General features: G+C 37.6%; 2 protein-coding genes, 1 non-coding gene and 1 pseudogene across 3 annotated transcripts; 1 reads left to right on the top strand and 3 right to left on the bottom strand.

The window, feature by feature from the left end:
* Positions 1-136: 136 nt before the first annotated feature.
* On the bottom strand, positions 137-2,201 carry LOC111451012. The gene is made up of 4 exons (XM_023091276.1): positions 2,151-2,201; positions 1,755-1,855; positions 1,524-1,666; positions 137-749 (listed from the first exon to the last, which is right to left on the bottom strand). The coding sequence occupies exons 1-4, from the start codon at positions 2,199-2,201 to the stop codon at positions 226-228; spliced, it is 819 nt and encodes a 272-aa protein (XP_022947044.1). The 3' UTR covers positions 137-225.
* TRNAC-GCA lies at positions 1,902-1,973 on the top strand. Its single transcript has one exon. It is a non-coding gene; the product is annotated as a tRNA-Cys (tRNA).
* Positions 2,202-2,272: 71 nt separating the features above from the next.
* LOC111462431 (MND1-interacting protein 1-like) lies at positions 2,273-5,941 on the bottom strand. The gene is made up of 2 exons (XM_023106032.1): positions 3,922-5,941; positions 2,273-2,922 (listed from the first exon to the last, which is right to left on the bottom strand). Exons 1-2 carry the CDS (start codon positions 5,662-5,664, stop codon positions 2,401-2,403), a joined length of 2,265 nt encoding a protein of 754 aa, XP_022961800.1. The 5' UTR covers positions 5,665-5,941; the 3' UTR covers positions 2,273-2,400.
* A 4,563-nt stretch (positions 5,942-10,504) lies between these two features.
* LOC111450805 overlaps positions 10,505-14,280 on the bottom strand; it is a 6,726-nt pseudogene continuing 2,950 nt past the window's right edge.

Here is a 14,280-nt window from a genome sequence, read left to right as displayed (position 1 = left end):
CTTAATTTTTTATTATTATCAAACAAGTAAACAAAATATAACTTTTAATTTAAGTTTATATATAATTTTACATAAAACATTTTATAAAAAAAAAAAAAAAAAAAAAAAAAAGAAATTAAACAATAACACAACCTCGTGCATAATTGAAACATGAATACCGATTCAGTTATTATAGCTATAATAGCAATAATTTAGTCATTAGTCTACCAAGAACTCATCCTTCTTTCAATACAAGCTTGCTATTCGAGGGCTGCAAAAGACCTGTACTTCAGCAACAACAGCTCTGTTTGCATCTCCAAAAATGGAGTCCTTCCCATCTTTTCTCTTGGCATACGACAGCCCGAGCCGAGACTTGGCTTGCCTTAAGTCCCCAATGCCTGAGTTCGTGTCTGGCCCTGCAAAGCCGCCCATCACAGGTGCTAGAGGGGGGCCGATCAGCAGCCCGTCCGCCCCGAACTGTGGCCCGCCCCTCGCGTAATCAAACAAAGCTGCACCGCTACCCCCTACCTTAGGCAAGATGATGGGATCATCAGCCGTCTCATTGTGTTCCCAATAGAAGAGGAATGCATCAAAAGTGTCATAGTAGTCATCTGTGCTTCTGTAGCCTTCTGGGTTGAATGCACCAAACTTGAAGGATTTGTCTGTGTACCCAATTATGACACATGGCCCTTTGAAATCACAACACGTGTGGAAATCGGTGGCGCTGAATCCGTCTGACGTGGCCTTATAGCAGCATTTCAGTTCCTTACCTGCAAAAATATTTTGACAATTCAACTATGGGTCTATGTGGTGTACCACTAGCAGATGTTGTCCTCTTTAGACCTTCCCTTAAAAATTTTAAAACATGTTTGTTAGGGAAAGGTTTCCACAGGGGTGTTTCGTTCTCCTCACCAACCGATGTGGGATCTCACAACACTACAACGTAATACGAACATTATGATTCAAGGCAAATGCATCTGAAGAACAATGTAACAAGTTTCTACAAGATGAACCATATGTTTTTATAGTGCATAATTCAGATGTAAGATTTTTTTATAGTATATGATCAAGCAGGGGGAGAGTAAAAAAATCATCAGCTCATTGAGTTTTTCTTCCTAAGAAACATTGAAGTTATTCTGCAACTTGAATCAGAGATTTCCCACACACCCAGCACATAAATCTTCATGGAACAAACAAACATAGAAGCACCATTTCTGAGCACATTAAGCCAGAGGGAAACAAAAATTAGAAACAAAGACTAAGTAAGGAACATTCAAGAACACTCAAAACAAAGATTCCAACAATGGAAAGAGGAAAAAAATGGCATTCAATTAAGCGACAACTGATTATGTGTGTTTATAAACCAAGAAGACTAAAAACATCACCATTTTGGTGACGATTTTCATCGAAGAGACTAAATTCTTACAAATCTTACACGACGAGACTATTGTTACATACTAAGGACTATGTTGTTACGATTTGAAAGCAAAAAGGCATTAAAGAACAGTCAAACACAGGGATTTCAAGAGTGGAAAGAAAAATACGTTTCAAGAATGTATTATCGACGAGCGAGAGAGGAAATGGAAGATCGATATCGTGGTATTTGATTTGGGGTTTGTTGTCTTTGTTGTTGGCATTGCCGAAATTCCAATTCCAGCCAAATGAACAGCTGGGGGTCGTCTTCAACCTGCAAAATACATTGTTGAAAATACAGGAAGCCATTGATTCGTAATCATTTGCATCAGAAAGTGGGGTTTAGAAGACGAAAACGGTACCTTATCCCAAAATCCTTTCTGAGGCATTTTTCTCGGCGCCCATCAATTCCGCTTCGGCTTTGCTTATCGACCCCACTCCTTCTTAGTGTTGTCTTGAGAATCTAAAATATAAATATATATATTAAAGTTGGATGAGTGTACAAAAATGGGTCCATAGCTCAGTGGTAGAGCATTTGACTGCAGATCAAGAGGTCACCGGTTCGAACCCGGTTGGGCCCTTTTGTCTCTTATTTATTATAATTCTTTTTTTTTTTTTTTTTTTTTTTGAAATGTCTTAGGTCCAAAGGTTCATACTATATGAATATGGATTCATCAAGCTCCTAGTGTGAAAAAAAACCCTTAAAAATAGGTCTATCAATGAAAATAAATAGTTTTCATACAACATGAACAACATACACAAATCATGAAAAAAGTCGGTGACAATTCGTGGAACGCAAAAGTTGCCATAAGCAAAGCAACTTTGTTTTGTTATGTTTTATTTGTATACACTGTAACCATTCTCATATACCAAAAGCATATTGAAGTAAACATATTCAAAGGTGTATATATATGACCAAAGTCTGCAGAGCACTGTAAACTCAGTATCTTTTAACAAAGAAATGTTACAGTTGAGATATGCTATTCTTTGAAAACTCCTACTATCGTTCTACAAACTCGCACCAAAAACTCGGATTCTTTGTTCTATTGGAACCCGACAACATGGGCATGTTGCTTTGCCCTTTCTGCCATAGTTATCACTGCAACTGTTACACAGAACTTGGTGAGCACAAGGCAAGAAAACAATAGCAACCTCATCTCTCATGCATATTATGCATTCACGGTTGCGCTCGACCTCGTTCTCTGAATAATCCTCAAAGTTATCCAATTCACGAAGCATTTTTGCAATGGTTTCTCCCTGGGGTCTTACATCCTCTGAACTTCTTTTGGGTGTGTTATTGGAGGGGTGGTGTGGTTCATCAGTGGATTGTGCAGATGTTTGTAGACGAGAAAGGTCTTGTTCAAGCCTTTGCAGATCATCCTTGTGGCGCTGAAAATCTATCTCTATCTTAAGGCGTAACGTCTCGAGCTTTCTTTTACTACTTGCCTCCGCTGCTTCTTTACTACGTCTCTTGTCTTCCACTTGGACCATGGCAGCCTCTTTAGCATTCACCTCATGCCTCCACCTCACCTGTAGAACATCCATCATCCTTCGCACGGTAAATGATAAGGAACACTATATGAAGGTATTGTTTTACAAGAGAACTACAATGGCAGCAACATGTTATTCCAGAGGCAAGAAACAAAGTGTTTGAGTGAACAAGGAAAGCAGGACAAATAGACTGCGACACCCACTTATATAAGCATAGCAATCACCAACATAACTAATCTGATAACCCACATGGTTGCAATGGAAGGTGGTTTTATTGGTGCTTAGAGCAAGCAGGAATTCAATCATCTAATATAATCAGGAACCATTAGATAGAACATTTAAAAGAACAAAGAGTGATCTACGATTCACAAGCACAATTTCCTTCTAGTTTATGCATATTCAGGACAAACAAAATGCAGATTTTGAAACTTTCAAGCGATAAGCAGCCTGCAAACTTCCGGCAAATAACCAAAGCAAAGGTATGACCATCACAGAAGCAGAATCACTATGTTTTCATGAGAGTCCAAAATTAGCTGAGCAGTGAAAAATTATACTAAAAAGTTTTATACTACAGTTCCTACTTTTAACGAAACAATGGTATCAGTGATATACAAGAAAAGCAGGAAAAAGGAACAGCCTTGAAACTATAATGATTTTGAACCATAGCCTTTATATTATCAATCTCAGATGACTCGAGCAGAAAAGACACTAAGACGACTTGCAAACCTCGGGTTATGCAACTATTTTTTTGGCAAAATCAAACCTACAGTTCTCAATCCTGTTTTATACTCAGCAAAATGGTAAATCATTAAGCTCAAAGAGGTAAAAAAATGGTTCAGCTATTCATATCCTAAAGGGAGCTGACAGCTGAGTTACTAATCCTTGCTGTTACTTGTGTTGATTCATTGCCATTATTTGCGTAAATAGCAAATCACCTCAGCAATATGAACCAGAAAACTATTTACAACTTGGCTTTGCTAATTGCTGTTGAACATCAACTAATTGTGAAAGGAAAAGTGGAAGCATAAGAGTTTTTACCTCGGCCTCTTGTTGAGCTAACTTGATCATCTCCAATTCATCTTGCAACTTTGATATCTTATCCTTCTCCTCTGCAATCTGCTCCTGTAATTTTGTTTTTTGCTTTTCCCAGGCCAGTAGTCTCTTTAGGCTTTTTTTCTCCCTCTTTGCAACCTTCAAACAAGCAGTGGCAGACTCGGAAGCACTTAACTTTAAAGCTTCAATCTCTGCCTTAATTTCTGCATTTTCTGTCTCAAGGCGTCGCACTCCCACATTTGCACGGTCCACCTGACCACTGGCCTTTCTCAAAGCATTCTCCATCTCGTATAGTCGTTTCATTGTTGAGTCCTCTAAAGTTTGCTTGCCTTTTTTCAGGCGTTGGGTCTCTTCCCTTTCCATCCTCAAAATTTTAAGCTCAGTGAGATCATGACTCAGTTTCTTTGCAGCTTGCATTGCCTTTTCGTGCGCCCACTCTTTCCGCTCCTTTACTTGTCTTTCAAGTTCTTTAATCTGATGCAAGAGATTTACAATCACTTCATCCTTCTGATCTTCTGCAACGAAATCCAAATTCTCATAAAGTTTCAAATCGCGAAATTTATTCAACATTGAATTTACAGCAGCTTGGTTCTCTGAAATCTGGGACAACCCTCTTTTCTCCACCGGAACTCCAACAGGACCTTGTCCAACAGGGGAATTTTCACTTGGTAAGGCATTTGCACAAGCTTGAGACTGCACCTGAATGTGCTTCGAGTTTGCTCGAAAACCAGCAGCAAATGCAGCCACATTTCTCTTCAACAACGACTTCATTGAAGGAGAAAGATTAAACCTCTTCGGACACTCAATATCACTAGGCAAATTCATATCAGGGGCATAAGATGGAGACCCATTAACAGAAAATTCCAAACCTCCACCATTTCCAAAACCTGAACTACCCTGAAATTTACAATGGGATGGTGCCAAAAAGCTCACTGGTTGTTTACGAACATTCTCACCATTGGCTCCAGACGCTGTCCCATTAACGGTACTTGGTATTGAAGGAAGCACCGGAATTTCCATGGCACTTGCCCGACCAACATGAAGATCACTCATAAGCAGACACCGCATAGCATCTCCTTTAGTCAAATGAGGCCTAACTTGTTGCAAAAAACACACCATACTAGCCAACGAGTACTCCTGCAATTGCCTTAAATCAGAGAACACAGGCTCAGGATCATGCACAGATAAATTAGCATGAGCATTAGCAATGGCAATACCATTACCATTATCATCACCAGATTCGGCAGCAGCCATAACAGCTGCAACCGCCTCGGTGTTGGCATTATCAGGATTGTTGTTACCATTCAAAAACTTCAGTGAATTATGCAGTACATTTGTTAGAGCATCCATGGTACCATCGCAATGCCCATTTTGCAAAATCGCTCTCATCGTAGAATCCTCATCATAACCCAATGCTACAAGCTTAGAAATAGCTTCAGTATAAATAAATTGTAAATTCTTCATCAAGATTTTCTCCAATTGCTCCTCCGTACAGTAAACCCATTCACCACCATCCGAGTAGGAACTAGAATTAGAGTTTGACGTAACCGCGGTATTTTGGTTCGAATCGCCGAGCCCTATATAATAATCCAACGGCTTGGAACTCGATTCAAGCACAGATTTGTGAAGTGAATCTCGTTCTTGATAAGAACGCGGATCGATTACGGATTTTACCGATCGAAGCCTCCGACTCGTTCGAACATGCTTATCCCTCACCGTGCAACCCATTTGCAATTGTATTAAAATACGAACGAAAACAAGCGACAAGAAACTCAAAAAAGAGATTAAAGAGTGGTGGAGAGTTGGGAAAGATTGAGAAACCGGTAGGATTTGAATCAAACTGTAGCGTAATTGATGAAACTATTGATAAATAACGAAAGAAACTCACTGGGTTTGAAGAAGATTTGCGATGGATGTGGCATGCGTTGCACAAATTGGAAAAGGGAACTATGAGAGAGAGAGAGAGAGAGAGAGAGAGAGAGAGAGAGAGAGGCAGGTATGTATGAAACCTTTTGAACTCCCTCCTAAAGGGATTGGTCTTACTAGACCATTTCGTGTGTAACACAAATTGGATTTTCAAATTTCTACTCTCCATTTCTTTATTAAATTTGTAACTATTCCACGGCCAAAAATTTGACAACTAGTCCCATCTCCTATACTACATTTGAAACATTTTAGCTTTGGTGGATGTAGACATAATTTTTGAAACATTTTAGCTTTGGTGGATGTAGACATAATTTTTGACGAGCAGTCATACATTCCCGTATTGACGCAACAAGAATAGTAAAGACTCACCTAACATGAAAGCAAGTAAAAATGGGTTGTAATGGACATGCAACTATAGGCAACACGCCTTAGACAAGCATGATCTAAAAATCTAGCATGTGGTTACACAACATGTCTTGGACAAGCATGATCTAAAAATCCAGCATGTGGCTACATAACATGTCTTGGACAAGCATGACTGTGACATTCTCCTCCATGTAATTAGTTGATGTCTCTGTTAACCGACTCTTCATAAACATAGCGATGTAGGATGAGATTGGCTTCAAGTCTCTTAATGTGTTTCCAAGTGACCTCTCATTAAGAAACCGTTGAAAACCACTTCTTGGTTCGTCTACTGTTTGCATCATCTCTTCTACTTCCTTAAGAGGAGTAATATGATGATAAGTTGATGCTTTGCATTATATATATATAGCAGGTTGTTGCATGAAAAAGTGTGATAGATAAGAAATGCTATATTATGCGAAAATAATCAATCATATCCAAATATACATCAAGTGAAATTAGCTTTCCTAATATGCTGACTTCATGTTCTCGTGTGTCTTCCCTCTGGATGGTTGTTGGCCCACAGGGAGTGACTTCTTCGAAAAGACCAAATCATCTTGATTTTAATTTCCCGTTGTCCTTTTTATAACTCTTTTTGCCTTATTTTGTTGTCATGTCATTTTTTTTTTGTTTTCTCCTCATACATCTTGGTTAGGTGCCTAAATTCATCCCGCTTCGTTTAATTACATTATCCTTCACTCTTCGCTGTGTAGCATAATCAAAATTTAACTTGGATAATGCCAAAATACTTTATAATCTAATTCTAGGGGGAGATGACATACCTTCCAAAAAAATATGCTTGTAAGCCGACATCCCCACGGAAGTTATGAAAGCTGTCCTGTAAATCCATAATGCATCATCAAACTTAACAAATCCGTCCCTATTATTAGGTTGTACCACTTTCTAAAAAGGAATATATTCATCAAGGAATGCATCATCCATTTCTTTTTTTGTTGATTTTTTCTTCCATGTTCTCTGTTCGGGATAGATGATTTGCCATATAATTATTAGCTCCCTTGGTGTCGAGATTTCTAATTCTAATTATTGTAGTAGTAAAATCCAGTTGATTAGCCTTGGCTTGACGTTAAGCTTCATCATTACATGCTTGATTGCTGTACGATCAATGTGCACTTTCACATTGCTTCAATTAAATAAGCCTTGAAGTTCTCGACGACAAACACTACAACTAGTAGCTCTTTTTCAGTGGTTGTATAATTCACTTGAGTCTCATTCTAAGAAATAGAATGAAGTACATTTCCTTTCTTCTGTCTCAAATGCTTGCGTGCATTTTTAATAAAAAAAAATATAAATTTCTCCTTCCCAAATTGATTAGAAAGGTTTCAAAAGAATCGAGAAGTAAACTATGAAAAATTTCATAATTGTTTCCACCATGTCTGTAAAAATTGTTATCATACATAGTTGGAATGTTACTGGAGCATTGCATAGTCTAATAGGCATCCTTCAAAGGCAAAATTTCCATAAGATCATGAATTTGGTATGCTCTTCGTCTGGAACTGATTGTATCTTTAATAACCATCTAAGAAGCAGTAATGGGACTCAGCTTTCAAGCATTTGTTCTATGAATGATAGGAAAAAATGGTCTTTGCAGGTTGTTTCGTTTAGTCTTCCTTAATCCATTTATACTATCTATCCAGAGAGATCAACTTATTATTCTCATTTACTATTACTCGCCAATGTCCAACTTATTGTTCCCTTGTGCTTCTTTAACGTCTAGGAGAATGTTTTCCTGGACTAGTGACAAAGTTGCTGAGCAAATGATTGGTAGTGTCTTCTTGTCACCTAGATATGCATATTTAAAATTAGAAGGCAGTAGTTTTAAATCCAACTGTGGTACTTTCTTAATAAAAAGCTTCATTGGTGAACTTTTTCTTTCCTCTAATTCCAGTGATTCAGAAGTTTTCCTGACTTCTTCTAAATCTGCTAGCTGTTCATTGGAATCACTCGAGCTGTTGTTTTCTTTTTGCTCACATTCCCAACTATTTCATTCCTCTTCTGTTGGGTGCTTTATCGGGTCATAAATTGCTGAACATTTCTCTTTCTCTAATAGATATTTCAAGCCGTCATTGACATTAAATTCAACTAGTTGTATATGTGACCAAATATATGTATTTTATTAGGTTTTAACCGGTACTTCCAAACAAAAATCAAAACTATCTTGAAATATATATATATATATATATATATATTATATATATTTTTTTTTTGGGTCAGAAAATGTAGTCTGAGAAAGGAGTCATAGTTGTTGGGATCCTCAAAGTCACGTCAGTGGATCAGAAGATGAGGCAGAGATTATACAAAGAGGGACCAACCTCTCTTTTTGTGAATTCACGAACTAATTTTTTAGGCTTTTTCGAAGTACGAATTGTGACTTAAAGGAGAAATATAAACGTGGTAGATTTTTTTTTTTCAAAGATACCTACGTTACAATATTTGAAACAAAGTTTAAGTTTAAATACTAAAGGGAATGAATTACAAAATGACGAACAATAGTGGACGCGAAACAATGGAGACTAGTTCGTAGGATTGTCTCTCTATTATACCTACTCCAAATCTGCTTCTATCATTGACCAACATCTATTCATTACTATAAACAAGTCTCTTATAAAACTTTCATATCATTTGGAGTTTTTTTTAGTGATTGGAAATATCATAAGGTCATGTAGGGATATTTTAGTCATTTTTCACTCCATATTGGTTTAGCATCGTAATTGAAACCTTGCATAGTTTTTTATATCCATAAATAGTCCTTATATAAGATTTTAAGTCGTTTGAGATTTATTTAGGCGGTGTTTCACCTTAACTACTTGGGGTATTTTTGTCATTATCCACCTCCATCTTGATTTTTGTTCTAAACATGCTTGGATTACTTTGAAATCTTGTATAATTATTTTTTATCTTACAAATAGGCTTCATTTAAAATCTTAAGTCGTTAAGAGTTCTTTTAGGTCATGAAATAACCTACTAACATAGTAGGGGCATTTTGGTCATTTTACTCTTGTTCTTGATTTAAGCATTAAACATATTTCTATGTCTATTAAAAGTCACATAAATCATTATTACGTGGGAATAGGTCATGTATTAAAACTTCATAAGCAGCGAAAGTCATTTGTAGTATTTAATGTCTCACGATTCCTAAGTAAAACATCGAGCTTAAGTCTTTAACTCTTGTATTGGCTTAACTCTTCCATTTTCCTTTAATTCTTACTTTTCTTAAGTTACTAGTAAAATTTGAGAAAAGTAAAAAATGACTACTTACTTTCTTGATGACATTGGAGGCCTTGGTTTTAGTACCTCACATGTCCAAATATATATCTTAGAGGGAGTCTATTTTTAGGAACTAAAATAAAATGAAATGTGTGAGAGTTTTGAGGCTAAATTAACTCAAGAAACAAAGTTTGTCGAGATTGAGGTGAAGGTTGGTTCAACTGAACTAGTCACGTAATCATCTAGACTTTTTTGTTCTTGATATCTTCACAAACAAACAAAAAAAAAAAAAGGAAAAAAAAAACATCCATTCATGATCTTCTACTCAATTGCTACTTGAATACTCAGACATTAATGGAGCAAAGTTAAATCACCTCGAGTTAAGATACGCCGTTAAGTAGATCTGCAGCGCCATGATTGGATGAACCACCTCTAGATCTAGAGTGGGTTCGTGATGGACATGAGAACTGATTGAAACTTCGAGACCTTTTCAGAAGCTCAGATAGTTGTAGATTAGGCTCGAACTTCTTAATGCCCAGAGAAAATTTCGGGTACTCTATTACGAACGGGATGTGATGAGAGTTTACAAATAGATAGTTTACTAAGTATTTTTATACTCATCCCATTCTATCTTTTTTTGGGTGTTCACTAAAAGTCAGTCGAAGTGAGAGAATTAAGGAGTTGTGTAGTTATAGAAGGGTCATCCCTTAGCGTTAGTTCGGTTCGTATATTTTAAGTCCTTTATGTTTTGCTTAAGTTTGTATCCTAAATCTATTGTCCATTTGTAAATAAACTCGAACAACTCAGACATGTTTTGTTTTATTTTATTTTGGTTTCGTCATTATTGATAGAAAATTTCAAAATCCAACTTATTTTTGGGGCAAAAACAAGGGAAGAAAGACGATCTTTGAAACAAGACATGAGCTCATTACGAATGTTCGATGGTAGTTTTGTAGTTTGTACAAAGAAGAGGACTCAAAGTTGGTTTCTTTGTCGTATGGAACAATCCCCACGGACATAAATGCTCACAAAAAGGTTTAATTTCTCAGAAATCCATGCAAAAAGAAAACGACACTACACTGCTTGCTAGCTTTTGCTTGTCCTTCATTAAAACCCTAATTTTCTCTCTCATCTCTCCTCTTACCATTTGTTTTTCAAGCTGGAGATGGCCTTTGTCCAAGTCTCAGCTCTAGATCAAGCTTCTCAGCTCCATCATCAATTGATATCAAGGATTCATCTCCTTTGCTAGACACGTGGCTGCAGTGAGACGAGGAGCTCGACGTTCCTCCGAGCTCTCCCAACAACTTTAAAGATGGTATGGACGACGCAATCGGATTGTTTGATGGATATGGGGTAGCGGAGTGTAAAGAGATGGAGTGGAGGAAATCGCTGTTTTCATTTGGTAATTGGTAGAAGAAACAAACCCCACCACCATCGTAGACGACGTTGGTGGCGGGGATCGTGAAAGACGATGTCGAGGATGAGATGGGTTGATTTTCGTGGCGAAAACGTACACGGTCGCGACGATGAACATTCATGTGGCCACCCAATGCTTGGGCAGATCTAAATTCTCGTCCACAAAATGTGCAATTGTAGAACCTAGGTGGCCAAGTTGTGCCCATAGTTTCTTCGGCGAAAGCCCTAATCTCCCATGAATCGTCGTCGTCGTCGTCTCGGTGAGCTTGGTTCGGGTTCCACATCGATAACGCAATGGTTGAAGAGGGAATAGAGATGAGATTTAAGATATGTGCGGTGGGAGTTTGAAAGGGATAGGAAATGGAGGGATAATATAGGTTAAAAGGAAGGGAATGGGCTATTGACATAATTGGAGGAGTGAAGACAAAATGCCAACCCAAAAACATTTGCTCTCTATTATTTCTTTACGACTTGTTTGTAAAGAAAGTTTTCAAGTACAAAATAATAATAAAATAATAACATAATAATAACATAAATCAAATCAGAGTCGTAGAGTGGAAGTGGGATGACCCTTAGAGAAGGAAGTATTAACTTGATGATTCAGGATGTTCAAACCACATGATTGACGATTAGAGAGGTACAATGAAGCGGGATGACCCTCAGAGAAGGAAGTATTAACTTGATGATTCAGGATACTCAAATCACATGATTGACGATCAGAGTGGTGCAATGGAAGTGGGATGACCCTCAGAGAAGGAAGTATTAACTTGAAAATTAGTACAAAGACTACCTTTCGCACTCATATGTTCAAGTTTATTGTGCCATAGACTTGAATTTGAAGCACTCTCAGCAACAGCAGCTATGTTCATACACCCTGCAGTGGTGTATAAGGTTCCAGATTTTGAGCCACGTGCTACTACCATAGCACCCTTCATAATCTTCCATGAACTCTTTCCTAACTCTGTTGCATAACCTGTGTTGTCCAACTGACCAATAGAGATCAAGTTCTTCTTGAGATCAGGAATATATCTGACATCCTTTAATGTCCACTAATTTCCTGCCATAGTTTTTATGCAAGCATCCCCTTTTCCTTTAATCTTCAAATCTTTGTTGTTTGCAAGATACACCTTCTCGAAATTTTCAGACTTGAAATTTCGGAACAGCTCTTTATTTGAAGAAGAATGAAAAGATGCACCTGAATCCAAAATCCAGGATTCAATCGAACTATCCAAGCTGAGGACTAGAGCATCCCCAATGTCTTCTGCTGAATTTATAGAATCATCATCTCCAGATTTGTGATTCTACTTCCTCTTTGGTCTTGTACAACTTGTCCGAAAGTGACCTTTTTCTCCACAATTCCAACACGTTACGCTTGGTCTATTTGGAGATTTTTCTCGATTCTTTGATTTTGATCACCATTTGTTTGGGCCCTTCGGTTTACTTCTTCCCCGTTGGTCAACACTAAGAGCACTACCAGATGAATTTCCAATTTCTCGTTTGCGAATACTTTCGTTGAGAACTACATCTCAAATTTCATCAAACTTCAGTTTATCAGATCCTCGCGAACTGTTGATTGCGGCAACAACAGTATCCCACGACTCGGGTAAAGATGACATCAAAATCAATGCTTTAATTTCATCCTCGAAATTAATTTCCATCGAACTCAGTTGACTTACGATCATATTGAATTCATTTATATGATCAACAACAGATCCACGTTCAGACAACTGTAGATTGAACAATCTCTGCATCAAATACACCTTGTTCATAGCCGACGGTTTTTCGTACATATTCGACAGCGCCTTAATCAAATCTGACGTTGTCTTCTCCTTGATGATGTTAAACGCCACGTTTCTGGATAGCGTCAACCGGATCAGCCCTAAGACTTTTCAATCCTTGAGCTTCCACTGCTCTGTGGTCATGGTATCCGACATCACTCCCAACAGGGGTTTGTAAAGATCTTTCTCGTACAGATAATCTTCAATCTGCATCTTCCAGAAACTGAAATCGGATCCATCGAACTTCTCAATTCCAATCTTTGAACTTTTCATCTTCACATATCGTGGTGACTTCCGCCTAGCTCTGATACTAGTTGTTAGGATCGCACAACAACGCACACACTCGATCTAGATGAAAACCAAAGAATAGGAGAGAGAAAATGCAAGGAGAACTCTGGTAAAGGATTTATATTGATGACTTCAAGTATGTACAGTAAGAGAGAATACAGAAAGTACATTTTCAAAGCTCTACGAACGGGATATATATATAGTTTAGTTTACTATATATAGCTTTACTAGATTTAACCATCTAGCTGGATTTAACCATCTACTATATATAGCTACTTACCATATATAGCTTTACCGGATATAGTTTTACCAAATATAGCTTTACCTGATATAACTGTTGACCAAGCTATAAATAAGCAGCAGGCTCCATCACCTAACACAATCTTTGATTCGCATGGCAGAAAATCTGGTCAAATGTACCTAACACAATCTTTGATTCGCATAGCAGAAAATCTGGTCAAATGTACTAGTCATTGTATATTTATGTTAGTAAAATGATTTAAAAAGTTTAGGAATAAATTTAAGAAAATGATTTAGGTATTTTAGGAATAAAGATATATAAACAGGAATAAATTGTCTAGTGTCTACTGTAAATACCCCTCCGCCCTACCTAGGTTATCATCCTAAGAAATACAAAGTATTAATATTCTACAAAATGTCTTGTACTCTCTTCTCGATCAATCTTAATAAAGAGTGTGAGTGTTTCCCACAAAAAGTTGTGTTCAACAATCTGGTATCAAAGTCATGCCCCTAACTTAGCAATATCAATAGAATCCTCAAATTTTGAACAAAGAAGTTATGAGCCTTGAAGGTGTAATCAAGAGTGACTTAAGTGTCGAACAAAGGGTGTACTTTGTTCGAGGACTCCAAAGAAGGAGTCGAATCTTGATTAAGGGGAGGCTGTTCGAGGGCTCCATAGGCCTCAGGAGAGGCTCTATAGTGTACTTTGTTCGAGAGTAGGATTGTTGAGAATTTTTGGGAGGGTTTTCCACATTGGCTAATTTAGAGAATGATCACGAGTTTATTAGCAAGGAATACATCTCCATTGGTACGAGGCTTTTTGGGGAAGCCCAAAGGAAAACTATGAGAGCTTAGGCTCAAAGTGGACAATATTGTACCATTGTGAAGAGTCGTGATTCCTAACAAAATTGGCCTATATTTGATACATGAAGAGGCAAAAATTGGAAGACAGAAGTGGGGGATCGAGTCAATCAAAGAGTACATTTTTTTTTTTTGTGACTTAGCATTTTGGCTGATATGACTTGAGTCTGGTATGCTCGAAGTCTAAGCTAAGAAGTTGGGGGGGGGG

This window comes from Cucurbita moschata, unplaced genomic scaffold (genome assembly GCF_002738365.1).
Source record: "Cucurbita moschata cultivar Rifu unplaced genomic scaffold, Cmos_1.0 Cmo_Scf00001, whole genome shotgun sequence".
NCBI classification, from domain to species: domain Eukaryota; kingdom Viridiplantae; phylum Streptophyta; class Magnoliopsida; order Cucurbitales; family Cucurbitaceae; genus Cucurbita; species Cucurbita moschata.
This window is presented reverse-complemented; position numbering and strand designations above follow the sequence as displayed.

Coding starts and splice junctions, on each gene's coding strand:
- LOC111462431 (XM_023106032.1), bottom strand. CDS start 5,664: ATGGGTTGCACGGTGAGGGATAAGCATGTTCGAACGAGTCGGAGGCTT. Junction 2,923..3,921: donor TAGCTCAACAAGAGGCCGAG/GTAAAAACTCTT, acceptor GATGTTCTACAG/GTGAGGTGGAGGCATGAGGT.
- LOC111451012 (XM_023091276.1), bottom strand. CDS start 2,201: ATGGCAACTTTTGCGTTCCACGAATTGTCACCGACTTTTTTCATGATT. Junction 1,856..2,150: donor CGACTTTTTTCATGATTTGT/GTATGTTGTTCA, acceptor TTTATATTTTAG/ATTCTCAAGACAACACTAAG. Junction 750..1,523: donor CGATAATACATTCTTGAAAC/GTATTTTTCTTT, acceptor ATATTTTTGCAG/GTAAGGAACTGAAATGCTGC.